Below are 15,890 nucleotides of genomic sequence, written 5' to 3' on the forward strand. Positions count from 1 at the left end.
AAAAAAAAAAATTTTTTTTTCAAAATATAAATATTTAAAAAAATTTTGTGCAAAATTTTTCTTCACATGCATTTGAATATAGATTTCTGAGATTTTAAATCTGTTATTTTACCTTAATTTTAATTAAGAAATGTTTTAAAACCTGATGATTACCTATAGTATAATTAAATTTCAATATAATGCATGGCAACTGTTGGTAGTTTTGAAGTTTATATATTTTTTTGGCAAACTTTAGTTTTTGACATTTTTGACGGTTTAAACCAGCATTATACCCTTGTCATGTCAAAAACCCAACCCTGCCCAAAGCCCATATTCCTATTGAAAAAATTTATATGGGTTTTGTGGCCGAAAAACAAGTAAAAGAGTTATATTCGGCAAAAAAAATTTCTGATGGCCAAATCTTATGCTTACGTAAAGATTTAAAGACTGCTCTTGTAAAGATGGTATCCGTCATTATATCAAAGTCGCCAGCTAAGTTTAGTATTGTTCGAAACATGTCGTGTCTCACTCCAAAAAAATTAGCTGAAGATAAACAAGGGTGTTTGACGAAAATGAGAAGTCTTCTGCATAGCCTAGCAGATATAAATATTATAAAAATCTATGATTGTGATGAAATTCATGATTTTTCTGATTTCATCAATGAAACAGTTAGTCAAAATATTGCAGATTTTTTTAAATTTTGATCAAGAAAAGATGAGGTTGGATGAATTTTTTTCTCATTATTTGGAAGAGAAACATTCGAAAGTTTGGCCATGCATCCAAAAGCTTCTTTTGTTGAGTCATGGACAAGCAACTGTTGAAAGAGGCTTCAGTGTAAATAAGAAAATAGAAGTGGAAAATTTGAAAGAGAACTCATATATCGCTCTGCGAACTATTTGTGATCATATCAATGGTTTGGGTGGTGATATATCAAAGGTTATCATCAATAAAGAACTGAGAAATCTGTTATGATGGCAAGGCAACGATACGACGAGTATCTTGAAGAAAATAAAAAAATTGAAAATTCAAAAAAAAGGAAATTTGATGACCAGGATTCTTTAAATGAAGTAAACAAAAAGAGGAAATATTTACAGCGATGTATTGATGAACTCACAAAATCCACTGATGAATTTGCTGAGAAAGCAGAGAGACTGAACAATATGACTTTGCTGACGAAGTGTAATAGTTTGAGAAAAACTTTAAAAAAAAAAAAAAAAATAGAATTGCTAGAGTTTGAAGAAATAAATAAAAAAAAAATAATTTTCCATGTTACAAGCAAATTAATGATTTGTTATTTGTTTATTTATAATTTTTTGTACAAAATGTATATAATTTCTTATGTATTCAGATTGATTTCAAAACATGTGTTTGGTCAGATTTTTATGCTAATCTAAATCTTTAATTTCTCTTCATACACTTACTCTAGATTTATTAAAATATTTGAAATTGGAAAATTTATGAAGGTGTTGATTTCATTTATTTTTCTTGGTGAAGTTTGACAAAGTCTGAATTTGAGAGGGTGGGAAAAAAGTATCTTGTGCAAAATAAGAATTTTTATTTATTTTCTTCATAATAACTGCTTTTTAATTATAAAAAAATCTAGCTATCTTTTAAGTGAAATTTTTTAAATTATGACAAGTCCTTAATATTTTGGAATCCTTGGATACTCCTTGGATTTTTTCTTCTGATCTCTGTACGAACCCTGCCTACAATTATTTTAGTATTCATGCCCAGTATGTCACGTAATATCAGTTAAATGCTTAAAATGACACCTTGATATAGTGTTTTAGGTGTTTTAGAATACTGATTTAACTTGCTGATTTAAGAAGATAAAATAATTGAAACCTATACTTAAAAACTAAGTACTCACTAATATCTAACAAAAAATTATATTATGTTTTATTTTTTATTTGAGTAAATTTTTGAAAGCCAACTTTAGTTTATTCAAAATAAAGTCAACAATTCATTAACTGAGTATATTAATTATAATTTTTTAATCTGAAACAGAACAGAGAAATGTGAGGAATTAAAATAAAATGCAAAAAGCTGTTGTTACGAAACAGCTGTAAGGGTGTAGTAATGCTTAAAATATTGTATGTAAAATAGTTTTTTTTATATTTAAAACATTTATAAGGTTTTGTAACTTAATTTTGAGGAATGAATTGAATATGAATTCATTTGTAAAAGAAAAAGAAGTTTATTAAAAAATAACAGAAAAAAATTGATTTATGAAAAAAAAATCAAATTTGCATTGAAAGGCGTGTAATAAAATCTTTATTTCGATGGAATAATAAAAGAAATTTTTAAGATTTTATTTTATGATTTTTATCAATGTACAGTTTCTTCAAAGAAAACTGATATCTTCAGTCAAATATTTTCTAAGAAGAAAAACAATAAGAACATTGAACTACATATAGAGTCACAAACGTCAGGGAACAGTTATATGTAGGAAAATAAATTTAGTGAAAATAAGTTATAAATATATCTTACATATATAATTCTGTAGTTTAAGTTCTTTTTATTTAATATATTTCTAGACAATCATTTTTCGATTTTTTATTTATCTTCATTATTATGAAATAAAATCTTTTCATTTCAGTCGAATGAAAAAATGCATTTTATGTTGATTTTAATTTGAATCTGATTCCTGTGCTAATTTCCATATATACTGATACTTACCTGAAAAATAAAATGATTATGAATATTAAGAGGAAATGAATTAATAAAAATCACAAGTTCTGTTTTGCCGAGCATTTTCAACAGATGTTTATTAAGCATGATGCTTATGAATTAAAAATGATATTTGCTCCCGTGTTTTCGATGTTGGAATTTAAATTTTTTATTTGTCTTTATTTTTAAAGGTTACTGCAGTGTTGATCTTTTTTATCAATATTTTTATCAGTAAATGACAATATGTTGCAGAATATGAAATTTGCATTTTTTGATGTTTGTTTTAATTAAATGTAGGCTCTCCTCAGTTAAATGTATGTTAAATCAAAAAAGATTTTAATATTTTTATTACGATTACCCTCATTAGGGTTTTCAAATGATAAAAATAAAGTGTGAGTTGAGTTTAATAAATTTTAAAAGAAATTTTTACATTGTAAGATCTTTTTTTTTTCTATTGACGTCATACTATTTTAGATTCCTGGATGTGAGTTTGCGAATATTACTATGCATGGAATCATGCTATAAAATAAATATTATTACTAAAGGAACACGATGTAGATCTTCACTTTTCATATCTAGTTTTTAATGAGTATTTGTAAGGATCATTCATCAGTTTTTTTTATGAGAAACTTTTTACCTCTTTTTATCTATTTTATTTATTGAATAATGCAACCTAACTGAAATTGCAAACATTTCATATGTTGGATTATGGAACCATCTAGTAATTGTAGAAATGTTTCAGGTATCTTAACTACCAAAACTAAATTTATTGTTTCAGAATTTTAAATGAATCATTTAAAAAAAGAAGTTCACTATTGCTAACTTTTTTAAAATGGCAAGTTAAGAGATCACTTAACTACAATTTTAAGCAAATATAAAATAATGTTTAAACCTAATTATAAATTTAATAATTATAACATTTCCAAATAGGGAGTTGAAGGATTGTCTACTAAGATATTATTTAAAGATATTACTGTTTAGTTACATTAACTGCATATTTATTTTAAAATTGTTGGAACTGTTTAATTATTTGTTTTAAAAAGTCGAACTCAATTTAACAAACTCCCAAATTAAGTTTTGATGTGGGGAATCAATAACTAATATACATTTTTAAAAATACTAAAGTTTCTTCATTATAAAATTATTAATTCTGTAGGTATGAAGATTTTTAAATGTAAATAATAATTTATATTTACCATGCCGTTACAATATGTCGTAATTTTTTGTATTGTTAAATAATGTCAAAGTTGAGTATTTAATCTTTCCAGCTTTTTAGCTCTAAATTAAAGAATTCTGTGCTCATAATTGGACTTTGCTCTGTTTCAAAATTGTCCCAAAACAGGTTTTGAGCACTTGAAACTGTGTGTGAAAACTTGTTTGTTCACAAAACGAAATAAGTTTGAAAATTGACAACCACCTCTTATAGTTCCCTCAGATATATTTTACTGTATTAATTGGACAAAGGAATGCTATTTTAAGATAAAATTATTTTTATACAAGTAATAAATTATTAAACTATTTGATATTCTATTTGTTTTAAGTATAAAACTTATTGAAAATAAAAAAAACATTTTAAAGTGAATTCTTTTTTAGGAATTTATGCAAGCCTATCCTGCTTTACCTAAGCTGGTTCTAGTTTTAAAGCAGTTTCTCTTAGAAAGAGATCTAAATGAAGTTTTTCTTGGTGGAATTAGTTCTTACAGTCTTATTCTGCTCACAATAAGCTTTTTACAGGTATTATTTTTACACTATGCTTATTTCATACTAAGAATTGGTCCTGCTTGGAAATTAATCATTTTGTTCTTTATCTAAATGAATAGATCTAACCTTAGTCCTAGAGCTATTAAATAATTTTAGTATTTAAAAACAGTCCATTCTCTTTATTCAGAAACTTTATATACAGTAGGATAAAGGTCATAAGACAGAATATAAAATTCTACTTAAAAAAAAAAAAAGTTTTAGGAAGTTAAGAAATTACAAAAATATAAATGAGTTTAAGTAATTAAAAGTAATTTTTTTTTAAATTTTATTTATGCTACGTGAGCCTAGTTACTGAAAATTTTGTTTTGGACATAGCTTAAAGTAGTATTTAAGACAATGGTTATTTCTATTTATATATGGCTTTATTTTTAAACATATGTTAAAAGCTGTATCCCTTTTTTTTTTTAAAATGTGTATTTTGAGCGATATTGATATTGATTTTAGCATTCAAATAGTATTTTTTTAAATGAATCATAAAGCTGTCCATTTCATTTATTTATAATTATTGCCTTATATATTATGATTCTGGTTTTGATAAGTAAGAAAAGAATATTGGAGAAAAGAATTGTTATGAACAACAATGAAATAAAAGGAAGAATTGAGTAACCAAAACCATGTTATATCCCCATGCTATTATTAAGCCTTTAGAACAACATTATATATATATAGTGAAATAGAGTAATACTGAAATAGTGAAATGATGCTTCATCAGCACATATAAAAATATATATTCACACAAATCTCTGCTTTCATATAGCAGTTTTTTCATAGAAAATAAAATAACTTCCCTAATAAAAATGCATGTTTGTTATAATAAGAAAAATAAAAAAATAAATAAATTGCTACAGTAGGTACTATTTTTGCACTGTTATTTATGTTTTAAGTATGCTATTAAACTATTACACTTTTCTTGCTATTTTTAATGAAATAGTGTAGAATTCAGTAAAATATACTGCGTCCAAATTTAAACTTGATTATGATAGCCATGAACATTTACTCTTTTATTTAATAATATGAAAAAATTATATAGAGCGTTAGTATTTTTACATCTACTTAAGACTTATTTAATGCATTTATTTAAGAACATTCTTTTTTCAAAAACATAATAAAAACAATTTTTATTGAAATATATACTAATTTATTGAAATATATACTAATTTTATATATATATAAAAAAAAAAAAAAACTACCTCGTTTTATCCTATGCTGGGATGAAGAGGACATATAAAAGCATATTCTTTTGAATGATTTACTTAAAGGAAGCAATCAAACTAAGTAGAATAGTTATGTTTCAAATTTGATCTATTACGAACCAATGTTTTTAAAAGATATCAAAAATTTCAATAACTTAAACTAAGTTTAAAAATTTGGCTTTGAGCCTTTTTTTTTTTTTTTTTTTTTTTTTTTTTTTTTTTTTTTTCATTTTAAAAAAAACTTTTTTTAGCTTCACCTGACCCTACTAGTAAAAGTTCAGTAATTAAGTAAAAAATTTTAGTACCCACTCTTATGAGGTACTAAAATATTTTACTTAAGGAAAGGAAAAAATGTGTGAAATTCATGAATTTTCCTTCAAAACAAAACCTTTAAATTTTTTATTTAAATTTTTTTTGATATATGGCAACATTTTTTAAAATCATTACTTTTTTTTAACGTTAGTTCACTTGATAGCAACTGCTTGTTAACATCACAAAATAGTTTTTAAAATAGTTTTTTTCTTTTAGCACATGCGAAGTCAGAATGAAACAAACCTTGGAAAACTTTTGATTATGTTCTTTGAGCTTTATGGCCGTCATTTCAACTATCAAAGCACTGGTATAAGTATTAAGAATGGTGGAACTTATTTTATAAAAGGAGATTTTAACTCGATGACTGATGGAAATAGGCCTTCCATACTTTGTATAGAAGATCCTTTGCTACCAGGTATTTATATAATCGGTGTAAATTTAATGCATTAAATTATTTGTTTTTATTTTCTTTCTAATGATGATCTTATGAGATTAAAATTTGTAAGTTTTTTTTAATGAATGATTTTTTTAGCATATGTTTTATAAATAAATTATTCTGACCCAAGAAATCCAAATAAATGTGCCAATTTTCCATAGAATTAGATTTTTGTCTATCAATCATGAGGGATAATATAATTTAGAGACTGTGTGTTTAATACTTTTGAACCATATCTTAAGGGTTATAAAATTATACTTACTGACTTCTAATTACAATAAAGAGCAGGGGAAAAACTGATAGGCAGAGGTTAACTACTCTAGATTTTGTTTATATCTAAACATCTGTAACTGAATATCCATATTGCTAATAACAACAAATATTGAAAACATTCAGCTTTCCATTAAGAAATCAGATTAAATCACTTTCACAAAAAAATAGCCATGAGAAGTATTTAAGAATTTAAAATAATGACATAAATTAATGAAGTTGTGCTGCTAGTTGAAACCATGTCTAATGTAAAGGCATATTTTTTTAAATTTTATTTGCCAGTGATTTATTATAAATGCTTCATAAAATTTAAACTTTTAAAATAGTTTTATTTAAATTATTGCCAAGGATTGACAAATTTTGGCTAGCTAACAGTATCTTCATGGCTATTAACTATTTCAAATTAATACACATCTTTAATCTAATCTATCCTATTGTTTAATATATTTTAATGAGTGAATTGATGTAAATGTTTTTTATTTGAATAATCTGTGATAATACAGTAGAATTGCTCGGGACCATCGCTATCCCAGATGTTTGAATTTCCCGGTTTTCTGGATCGGCCAAAAGTGCCGTTAATCGATGTTTTATCAAACCCAAATTACAAGGAAAAAGTTTAACGTATTTAAAAATAGGGAAAAACGAAAAGATATTCTAAATTTAAAAATATGGTAGAAAAATAACATTTAAAAGGATAAAAACATTTGCAAATTTAGACAAGAAAAACAAGTTTGAAAAATACAAAATTTGCATATTTATTTTTTGATAATAATTAAAATCCCCAAATTAACTAATATAAAACAAAACGAATATTAAAAAAACGCAATATATTTCATACCTAATTATACTTGGGGGGGGAGGAAAAGAAAACTTATTAATCTAAATAAAAACAACACTTGAAAATTATGGAAAGGAAACAAACGATATTTAAAAAAGGCACTAACATAAGTATTAAAACCTCGAAGAGACAGAATATTATAAAATAAACGGAATTAAAAAAAAAAAAAGCTTAATGATGAAATTTTTGAATAAAAAGAATGAATTTATTGAGTACGAAAGTTATCCTAAACGAAAAAAAAAAAAAAAAACGCAGAGGAATCANAAGAAAAAAACAACGCAGTGGAATCAGAAAAACAGAATCAAAATTTAAAAAAGAAAAAAAAAAACTGCTATCTTCTTTATAAAATAATCGCCTGCTTTTATTAACAAATAATTATATGCTTAAATTAATAAACAAACTTCTCCTTTTATTTTATTTTTTTATTAAAAGACTATTTTTAACGAAAGCAGATGTGATTGCACATCAAGAAAAACTTGCTAATGATATCGCATTTCTAAGAAATCAGAATTTATTCAACAAAAAAATATTGTTTTGCTTATTGATGTCAAATAGATGAATATAACAGGTGATTAAATAATGCATTATCCGAAATAATAAAACAATTCTCCATAATAAATAACAAAACTGAGTAACTGAAGTGGATGATTTAAAATAAATCTCACATTTCACCTTTAAAATCAATTACTCTTAGCCAGATGTTTCAAGTTCCTTAACTCAACATTCATTGCTATGCCTGTGCAATGCATTTTCCCTACCCCCATCGTAAATCAAAGAGAAAACGAAATCAGCTTGCCACTCCTTTAAATTTGATTGATGGCAGGTTATCAGAAAAAGAAAATAAACACAGGAGAAAATAAAACATTTGTCCCTTCCCTGCCCCCTCTGGATCTAATGATCTTCAAGGTCAGGGGAAGAATTGAAGTTCCTCTGGGCAAGTGAGGAGAATTCCCCCCTTTCCCTCTACTCACCTTTAAGGATGAGTCAAATTTCTGCTTTTTTTAAAAAAAATTTTTATAATCGTTATAGTACTTTAAAATAGAGGGAAAACCAAGCAAAATTCTTCCTGGATTTCTGGTTTCCCGGTTATCTGGATACCGGATAAATGGTTCTCTACTGTACAATTGTAATTTCACATAAATTTGAATTCAATTTTCAGCAGTTATTGTTATGCATTTCCACATGATTTTTAAATTCTCAATGTTTTTATTTCCCCTTTATTGGGACAATTAAGTTTCAAATTATGAATTTGAGCAATCACTTATTACACACCGGATCCGTTATTAATTCCAGGCAATTTTTTGTCGCTGTTTCTATAGTTCTTATTACAACTTTTCAAGGACTTTAAAAATTCGTATTTTGTTTATCAGTTTTTTCAGCAGTCAGCTATTTCATTTCCCTTGCCTTTTAGAATACCAAATTTAATACATAGCAACACACAAAATTAATAAAGGACTTACACATTTTTATAGAGAGGGAAATTTTTTTCCTAGAAATTATTTGAGACCTTTGATTTTTTTTCCTTATTTTTACTGTTCAGTGTGTTTTTAGCAATGTTTACAGTGTATATTCTTTTGTAATTGTGCATTGCTATCTCAAAATATGCTAATAAATTATAATCTGTATACCATTTCTGTGTTTATAATTGTGATTAGGTCACTTATCTATAATTTTTAATGCAAGAGAAGACTCTTTGCAAGTTCTGATGTTAACACTGTTCATATCTGAAGAGACTAGAGAAAAATCAGTTATATTTTTGTAGTAAATGAGATAAAGTAGTAAAAAAAATGAACTATTTAAGTTGGCTTTTGAGTGAAGCCCTGATTACATGTTTCTGAAGTTGTACATTATTATACTAATTTCAGTATTTTTTTAACTGCTATGTTATGTCGGAACAAATGAGTTTTATACAAAAATGTTAGAAGTACATAAATTTTAAATCCAATTACTTATGTTTTTCCAAAATAAAGTTCTCCATTTTAATTCAACAATATGGTGCTTCTTTTTTGGTTAATTTTTAAGTTGGAAAAACGCATCTACTCTATATAAAATGAAAATGTGGTATATAAGCTGTGTGAACACATTTTTATGTACATTTCTTTGGTTGATGAAAGTAATTTTTTAACTTTTCCTTGCTTAAATTTCTAGTTAATTTGTTTATTAATTTTTATTATCAGACTGTTCCTTTCTTATGGAGATCCCTTAAAACTAATGTCCCTGAGCTAAAACCCAGTGCTAAAAATAGCTATTTAATATTTTCAGGCAAAATATGTTTAAGTTTTAAGAGAATAAATTTTTTAATTGTCATAAATTTTTTACCTATTTAAAGATTTTAAGTATTAAGCATAGTTAAACTTACGCCATATTTTAATAATTTCAGGTAATGATATAGGCAGAAGTTCTTATGGAGCACTTAATGTGAAACTGGCGTTTGAATATGCTTATAAAATACTTAGTGAAGCTGTCCGTCCAAGCAACTTTACTCCTGATAACAAAAAAAGGTAAAATTTTCGACATATATTGAATTATTTTATAGGCAATAGGAGCAAGATTAGCGGAACCTTTTTAAAAAATGACCCTGAAAATCTTAAGAATAAACTATGTTTTTTCAGAGAGGGCTACATAAATATTATTTTCTTTTCTTTTCTTTTTTTTAGAAAACAAAGTCACATTTTGAGACTATTTTTTCAGGGACAGCATTTTTATGACCATAAATGCACTGAAACCTCAATTTTCCAAACCTCTTTTTTTTACTTTTTCAATATTGATAACTTTTGTAATTCAGTTTGAGACCCTCAAGATAAAGAACTATTTGTACTGCATGGCTAAACTGATCATTATATGTTATGTTAGGAAAAAATCATATTTTTAATTTTATTTAAACATAAATAAATATTATATTGTTATTTATATTTTTATATCCCCTCCTTTAATGATCCATTGTTATGTGCACAAGTTACTGATTTTAAAAGTTTTCTAACAAAATATTTTGCTGACATATATTTCTATTTACAGTAAAATCTCTCAATGATTATTTTGGATAACAAAATAAATAAAAGAAGAAACAAACTATATCAATTGTGTGTTACAAATAAGTAATTTGCCAGCTGAAGTAATTCTAGTAATTTTTAAATAAGCTGAAGAAATGGGCTTCTGAAATATGATTAAATATCTGCTTAGCATGCTATGTATACCACATAGTAATGCCTAGTATAAAAAGGTATATTGAACACTTTTTTTTTTAAATATTCAGCATTACAGTGTGGTATATATAAAATGTGAAAAGAATTAGAACACAATTTTGAAGTTCTTTGTCAAATAAATCCTTGAAATGTATTTTGAAAGCAGAAAATATGCCGTGTGAAAATTGTTGTGAACGTAACTAAACATTTTCCTAGAGCAGTAAAGTCTATGTATTAACAATTATTTTAGGAAAATTTCATAAAATTTTCAAACTAATTGTATTTTTGTCTAACTGGATTTATATTCTACCATTTTTTTGTCTGAGTCATCTTTTATTTATCTGATTTTCCCATTTTAAAGAATAGTTTCATACAATTTTTAAGTTTCAAAATGCTTTACTTGATATGCTTTTAAAAATTTTAATTAGCTTAAAATTAATTACTAGTAACAGATTGCTTTGAAAAATTATTATGAGGAGCCAGTGCTACTTATTTTTTTAAGTTTTAAAATAATTTAATAAATTTTTGAATTTTTGACCTCAAAAATATGTCTGCAATCTGGGTAAATATGGTCCCCATAGCGATTCAAAGTTTGGACCCCTTAATGTTAATTTAGCTTTTTGCATATTCCGCCATGTGTCAAGAACTTTTTACGCAAATTGAAACATTTGTGAATACAGTTATAAAATTCGTTTATTCAAAGATAATTTCATACAAAAAATAAATTTTAGCAAATGTTTATTATTTTATTAAATAATAGTCAACAAATATTTGAATTTTACGGTATACAAAGTTTTGCATCATGTTAACGAATATAATTTTGAGAGACAAAATACAAAATTTGAGCAAAATCAGTTGAATAGTTCCTGAGAAATCTAGTTTTAAATATCTGGACTTTTTTAAAATTTGATTTCTCTTATTCAACCGATTTTGCTCAGATTTTGTTTTTTACCATGTAAAATTACAAAAGTTGTTCAGGATGGTCTGCCTTTTTTTTTTTCGCATTCTGCCTTCAATTTTTTAAACCACATGCATAAACTGCATGTGTAATTAGTTCTTAAGGTAATATAAATTTTTTTAAATAATAACATTAAAGGAACCAAACATTCTACTTCTCTCTTGACTTAGCTATTATGACTTTGTTTTCAAAATTACTGCAGTTACTAAAGAAGAAAAAGTGTGTTTACTTAAAAATAGTTGTTTTATTACGCTAAAATCAAAAAGTTAGTCAGAACTTTAAATTGTTAAAATTTAAATCGTTAGGTTTCATTTTTTATACTTCATTTTTTTTTTCTGAGAAAAAATAATAATGAAGTTTTTTATACAAATTTGAGTCTGTGTTTATATATTAATAAAAAATTGATTTTCTTATGTTATTTAGCAGTTTTATATTTATTTTCCAGTATTTTGGGGCGCATTATCCAAATAACTGATGAAGTAATTGCTTACAGAAATTGGATTAGCAAAACATTTCCTGTGAGTTCGATTTCTATTTTGCAAGATTCTGAGTCGAACATTTCAAACAAATTGAAAGATACCCCGTAAGTAATAGCCTATTTTTTTTTGCTACTAGCATGGTTTGATAAACATACAAATTTTATTTAATTTATGCCTTTTACATAATTTCAGCATTGAATTTTTACGTGTATAACTTCAACTTTTTCAAATGTAGCATTTCCTCCACGCTTAAGTGTGTTTTCAACCCTTCTTTCACAATATTTTACTCTATTATAATTGTATCAAAAGAGTTTTTATCTTTAAATCATCGATGAAATGATTATTTGTTTTAGAACTTGGAAATCCACACGAGAAAGTGATTCTTCTTGTATCTCCTCTGCTTCTAGTATGGCAAGTGATACTGTAAGTCACTTCAATTTTATTTTTATAGTTCTTAGTCATTTTTCTATCAAAATATATATTTTGCACATACTTTTTAACATACCTTAACAAAAAATGAACCAAAGGCAAAGTTTTCTATTCGTAACTAAAAACTGCAACATATGTATAAATTTAATAGTGCTCTGGTAATTCTTAAAATAAAATTACTATCTCTTCACCTCTTCTTGATTATAAATATCCAGGTGGGAAAAAACCTTACTAAACTAGCAATGCCTACAAAGTTCCATATCAACAAACTCATAGTTTTAACAGTATTTATTCTACAATTTGATACATGAATGTGATCTCTTTATTTTTAAGTAAATTGACATTAAAATTCAAAAGTAGCACTTAGTTTTCGATGTAATCTTTTTAATTAAATGTTTACTTCGATGCAAGGGATAATATGCTATAGAAGAAAAATATTCCAAAAGGTGTAAAAGAAATTTAATGAATTCATTCTAAATGCTCAGATTGTAGCCACAAAAGTCAGTACGATTGCATGTCCCACCTCAAAATTTTCTTGGTCCAAATTCTTGAAATAATTTTCTGTTATTCTTTTTCCAACTTCTTTCACTCCAAATAATAGTTGAAAATTGGCAATAATTATTTACTATTTAAAATTGCAGTCTTTTTGTTTGGATCTAAGTAATTAAGTACCAAAATAGTTAGGTTTGAAACAAGCTAAAAATTAAAAGTATCAAAATATAATGTTGAAATTGATAAAAATTTACTACAAGTAAAGACAAGTGTTTTTCTTAAAAAAGATATTTAAAAAAGTCAGATATTTATTTTCCAAAAAGTGTCATTTTTAGCCATTTCCAAAAAGATTTTCCAGAAATGTTGAAAAATATTATCTAAATGCTCAAATTCAAATAAAATTTGTTTTCTTGTTTTATCACTTTGCTATGGACTGAGTTGGAAACCAAGAATTTCCTTACAAGCCGTAATCAAGGGTTTAAAACAATAATTTATTCCTTATATAGATTCCATGTAAAAATTTATGCTCATTTTTTTTTTTTAATATTTTCTCTAAAAACAACAATTTTTCTGAAATTGTCCATATATATTTTAAATGCTTGTTGCAGTATTACTGTTTAGAATTGAAATGTAAAGTAAGAGGCTTTTTAATAACATATATATTTTTTTCCAACATGTTTGGTTATCTATCTGTGTAAAAGTAGTGATGGACTGTGTTTTTATTCAGTATTCAGCTGCAGCTTTTATAACGTTCCCCATTATCCAGTCTTTTTAATGCTTCCAATTTCACTTTCAATGGAATGAATTTACTTTCACTTTTTTTAGAATTCATCTAAAAAAAGTGAAAGGAATGCTGATTTACAAATGAACTAAAAATTCCTATCACGAGCACAAATATTATATATACCTCAAATATTGTAATTAATTTGTGCAGGCGATATTCTAAGTTATGAAATCCGGCACAAAAACTTACTTTCTCTGAATAAAAATTTTTTATTTTTCAGATTTTAGACCCCTAAAATATGAGGAGAAGCTGCAATCTGGGAAATATGACATTAATTTTTAATCTTAATATTACTTTTTGCATATTTCACCATATCTCAAGAACTTTTTAAGAAAAATTTGAACAATTTTTTAGCACAAATTAAAAATTTGCATATACAAAGTTAGTTTCATGCAAAAATGATAACATTTGCTGCTTTTTAAGACTTTTAATTCTAAGTTAAGAATGCAATTAAATTTGTGACACTACCCAAAAATTTGACATTCAATGATCTGGAAAGTATGATAATATGAAGCACAAATATTTCAAACTTAAAATGTATAAAAAAAAATTCATTCGAATTAAAGTTTTAAATCAATATTTGGCATTTTATTATTCTCATAAAATTTCGTGAACGTTAATGAAATTTTGATTATTAAGCATTTGTCACTATTTTAAAGTGAAATCTGTTCACTATTTTGGTTTTTTATTTTGCATAGTGTAGTACTTATCAATATAATTAAAAGTGTGTGACTTCTTATCAATATGAATTATAATAACATTTAATACTTTATTGTATGGTACTGAATAAAAAAAGGAAATGCAGCCTATATGATAATTGAAAATTGTAGCAATTTTTTTTCACGGGGGCGTCGTATCTACCAGAAATTATTGTGATATAGTGTTAAATGCAATGAACTCTATTTCTTCAATTTTCAAATCAAAGTCTGTAAATAAAGTATATTTATCCCAATAATATTTTATTATAATTTGTTTTGTAAGACTCATCAATATTAACTTTTATTTCAGGATTCAGATGTTGATATATTTGTAAAGAGTTCTGAAACTGTTACCTCTGACTTAGAAACTATCAAGTGAAAACACTGATTTGCAAAGAAATCCTTAATGTCTCTAATTGAATGGTGAAGACATAAAAATCTTTAAAAAGTGATGAAAAAAATCAGAATTAATAGTAGTGGATATTTTCTTGTTTTAGCTACTACTACAATTTTACTTTTTATCCTGTACAACAGAATTTCAAATGCATTTTATATATATTTTATATTATAAATATATTGTGATACAGTCCTTTGCATATTTACCAATTACTAAAACTACTAGTAGCAAAGGTATTGCAGTTCTTATATTCTTTTTTTTATTGAAGATTATTATCAAGGAAATTTCACTTACATTTTTTTTAATTGACTCTATGGACTAAGTACTTTTCTTATGTAACGTTCAAGTACGTTAACAAGACAGAACATCACTGAGAAATTTCTAAGAAATATTTTTTTTCCTCTTATCTTATCGGTGTGCATGTTTAAGAACATTTTCTTGAAATTGTTCTTAATTTCTTGAATTGTATAAATAATGTTTAAGACAAGAAGGCTGTGACAAACTAGGCAAAAAAAAATGTGTTTTTAAATTATATAAATGGTATTGTTATAAAGTTTTAGTGTCTATTGCATTGAGGCTCAGATGGTTATGATAAGCCTTCTCAAAACACAGTCTTTCAACACAGTCTAAATTTACTTAATCTACCCCTTAATTTTTGCTTCAAAATAATGAGTTTCACATTTCTTGGATGCATAAGTCGATCAATGAATTTATAAATGCTAAAAAAGAATTTTTTAGCAATTTATAAAATTTTGCTAATATTATTTGTTTTTCTCTACCACCTTTATTATAAAATTAAATTTAAAACTTAACGATGCTACTGCAGACGAAGTGTTTTAAATTAATGCAGATAATATACTTTAGATTTCTCACTACAATGGTACTAACTTAAAAGATGTACTATATGGTGTAGAAAGTTTTATTTTTGTTATATTTAAGTTTTCATTGTGTTATTATTATATTTTTTGTGTGTGTTTGTATTTATTATATGGATCTGTGTTTATTTATATTT

At 25.5% G+C, this 15,890-nt stretch overlaps 1 protein-coding gene across 2 annotated transcripts in view; it reads left to right on the top strand.

The window, feature by feature from the left end:
• Positions 1 to 15,395, top strand: part of LOC107446301 (terminal nucleotidyltransferase 4B) — a 34,667-nt gene extending 19,272 nt beyond the window's left edge. Inside the window, exons 6-11 of one of the 2 annotated variants that reach the window (XM_016060913.3) lie at positions 4,243 to 4,383; positions 6,132 to 6,330; positions 9,840 to 9,960; positions 12,045 to 12,182; positions 12,432 to 12,501; positions 14,792 to 15,395. In XM_016060913.3, the coding sequence (XP_015916399.1) occupies positions 4,243 to 4,383; positions 6,132 to 6,330; positions 9,840 to 9,960; positions 12,045 to 12,182; positions 12,432 to 12,501; positions 14,792 to 14,860 (738 nt within the window). In that variant the 3' untranslated portion in view covers positions 14,861 to 15,395. The remainder of the gene's footprint in view (positions 1 to 4,242; positions 4,384 to 6,131; positions 6,331 to 9,839; positions 9,961 to 12,044; positions 12,183 to 12,431; positions 12,502 to 14,791) is intronic. The other variant, XM_043045443.2, reaches the window with a different exon arrangement.
• The last annotated feature ends 495 nt before the right edge of the window (positions 15,396 to 15,890 follow it).

Source organism: Parasteatoda tepidariorum, chromosome X1 (genome assembly GCF_043381705.1).
Source record: "Parasteatoda tepidariorum isolate YZ-2023 chromosome X1, CAS_Ptep_4.0, whole genome shotgun sequence".
Classification (NCBI taxonomy): Eukaryota; Metazoa; Arthropoda; class Arachnida; order Araneae; family Theridiidae; genus Parasteatoda; species Parasteatoda tepidariorum.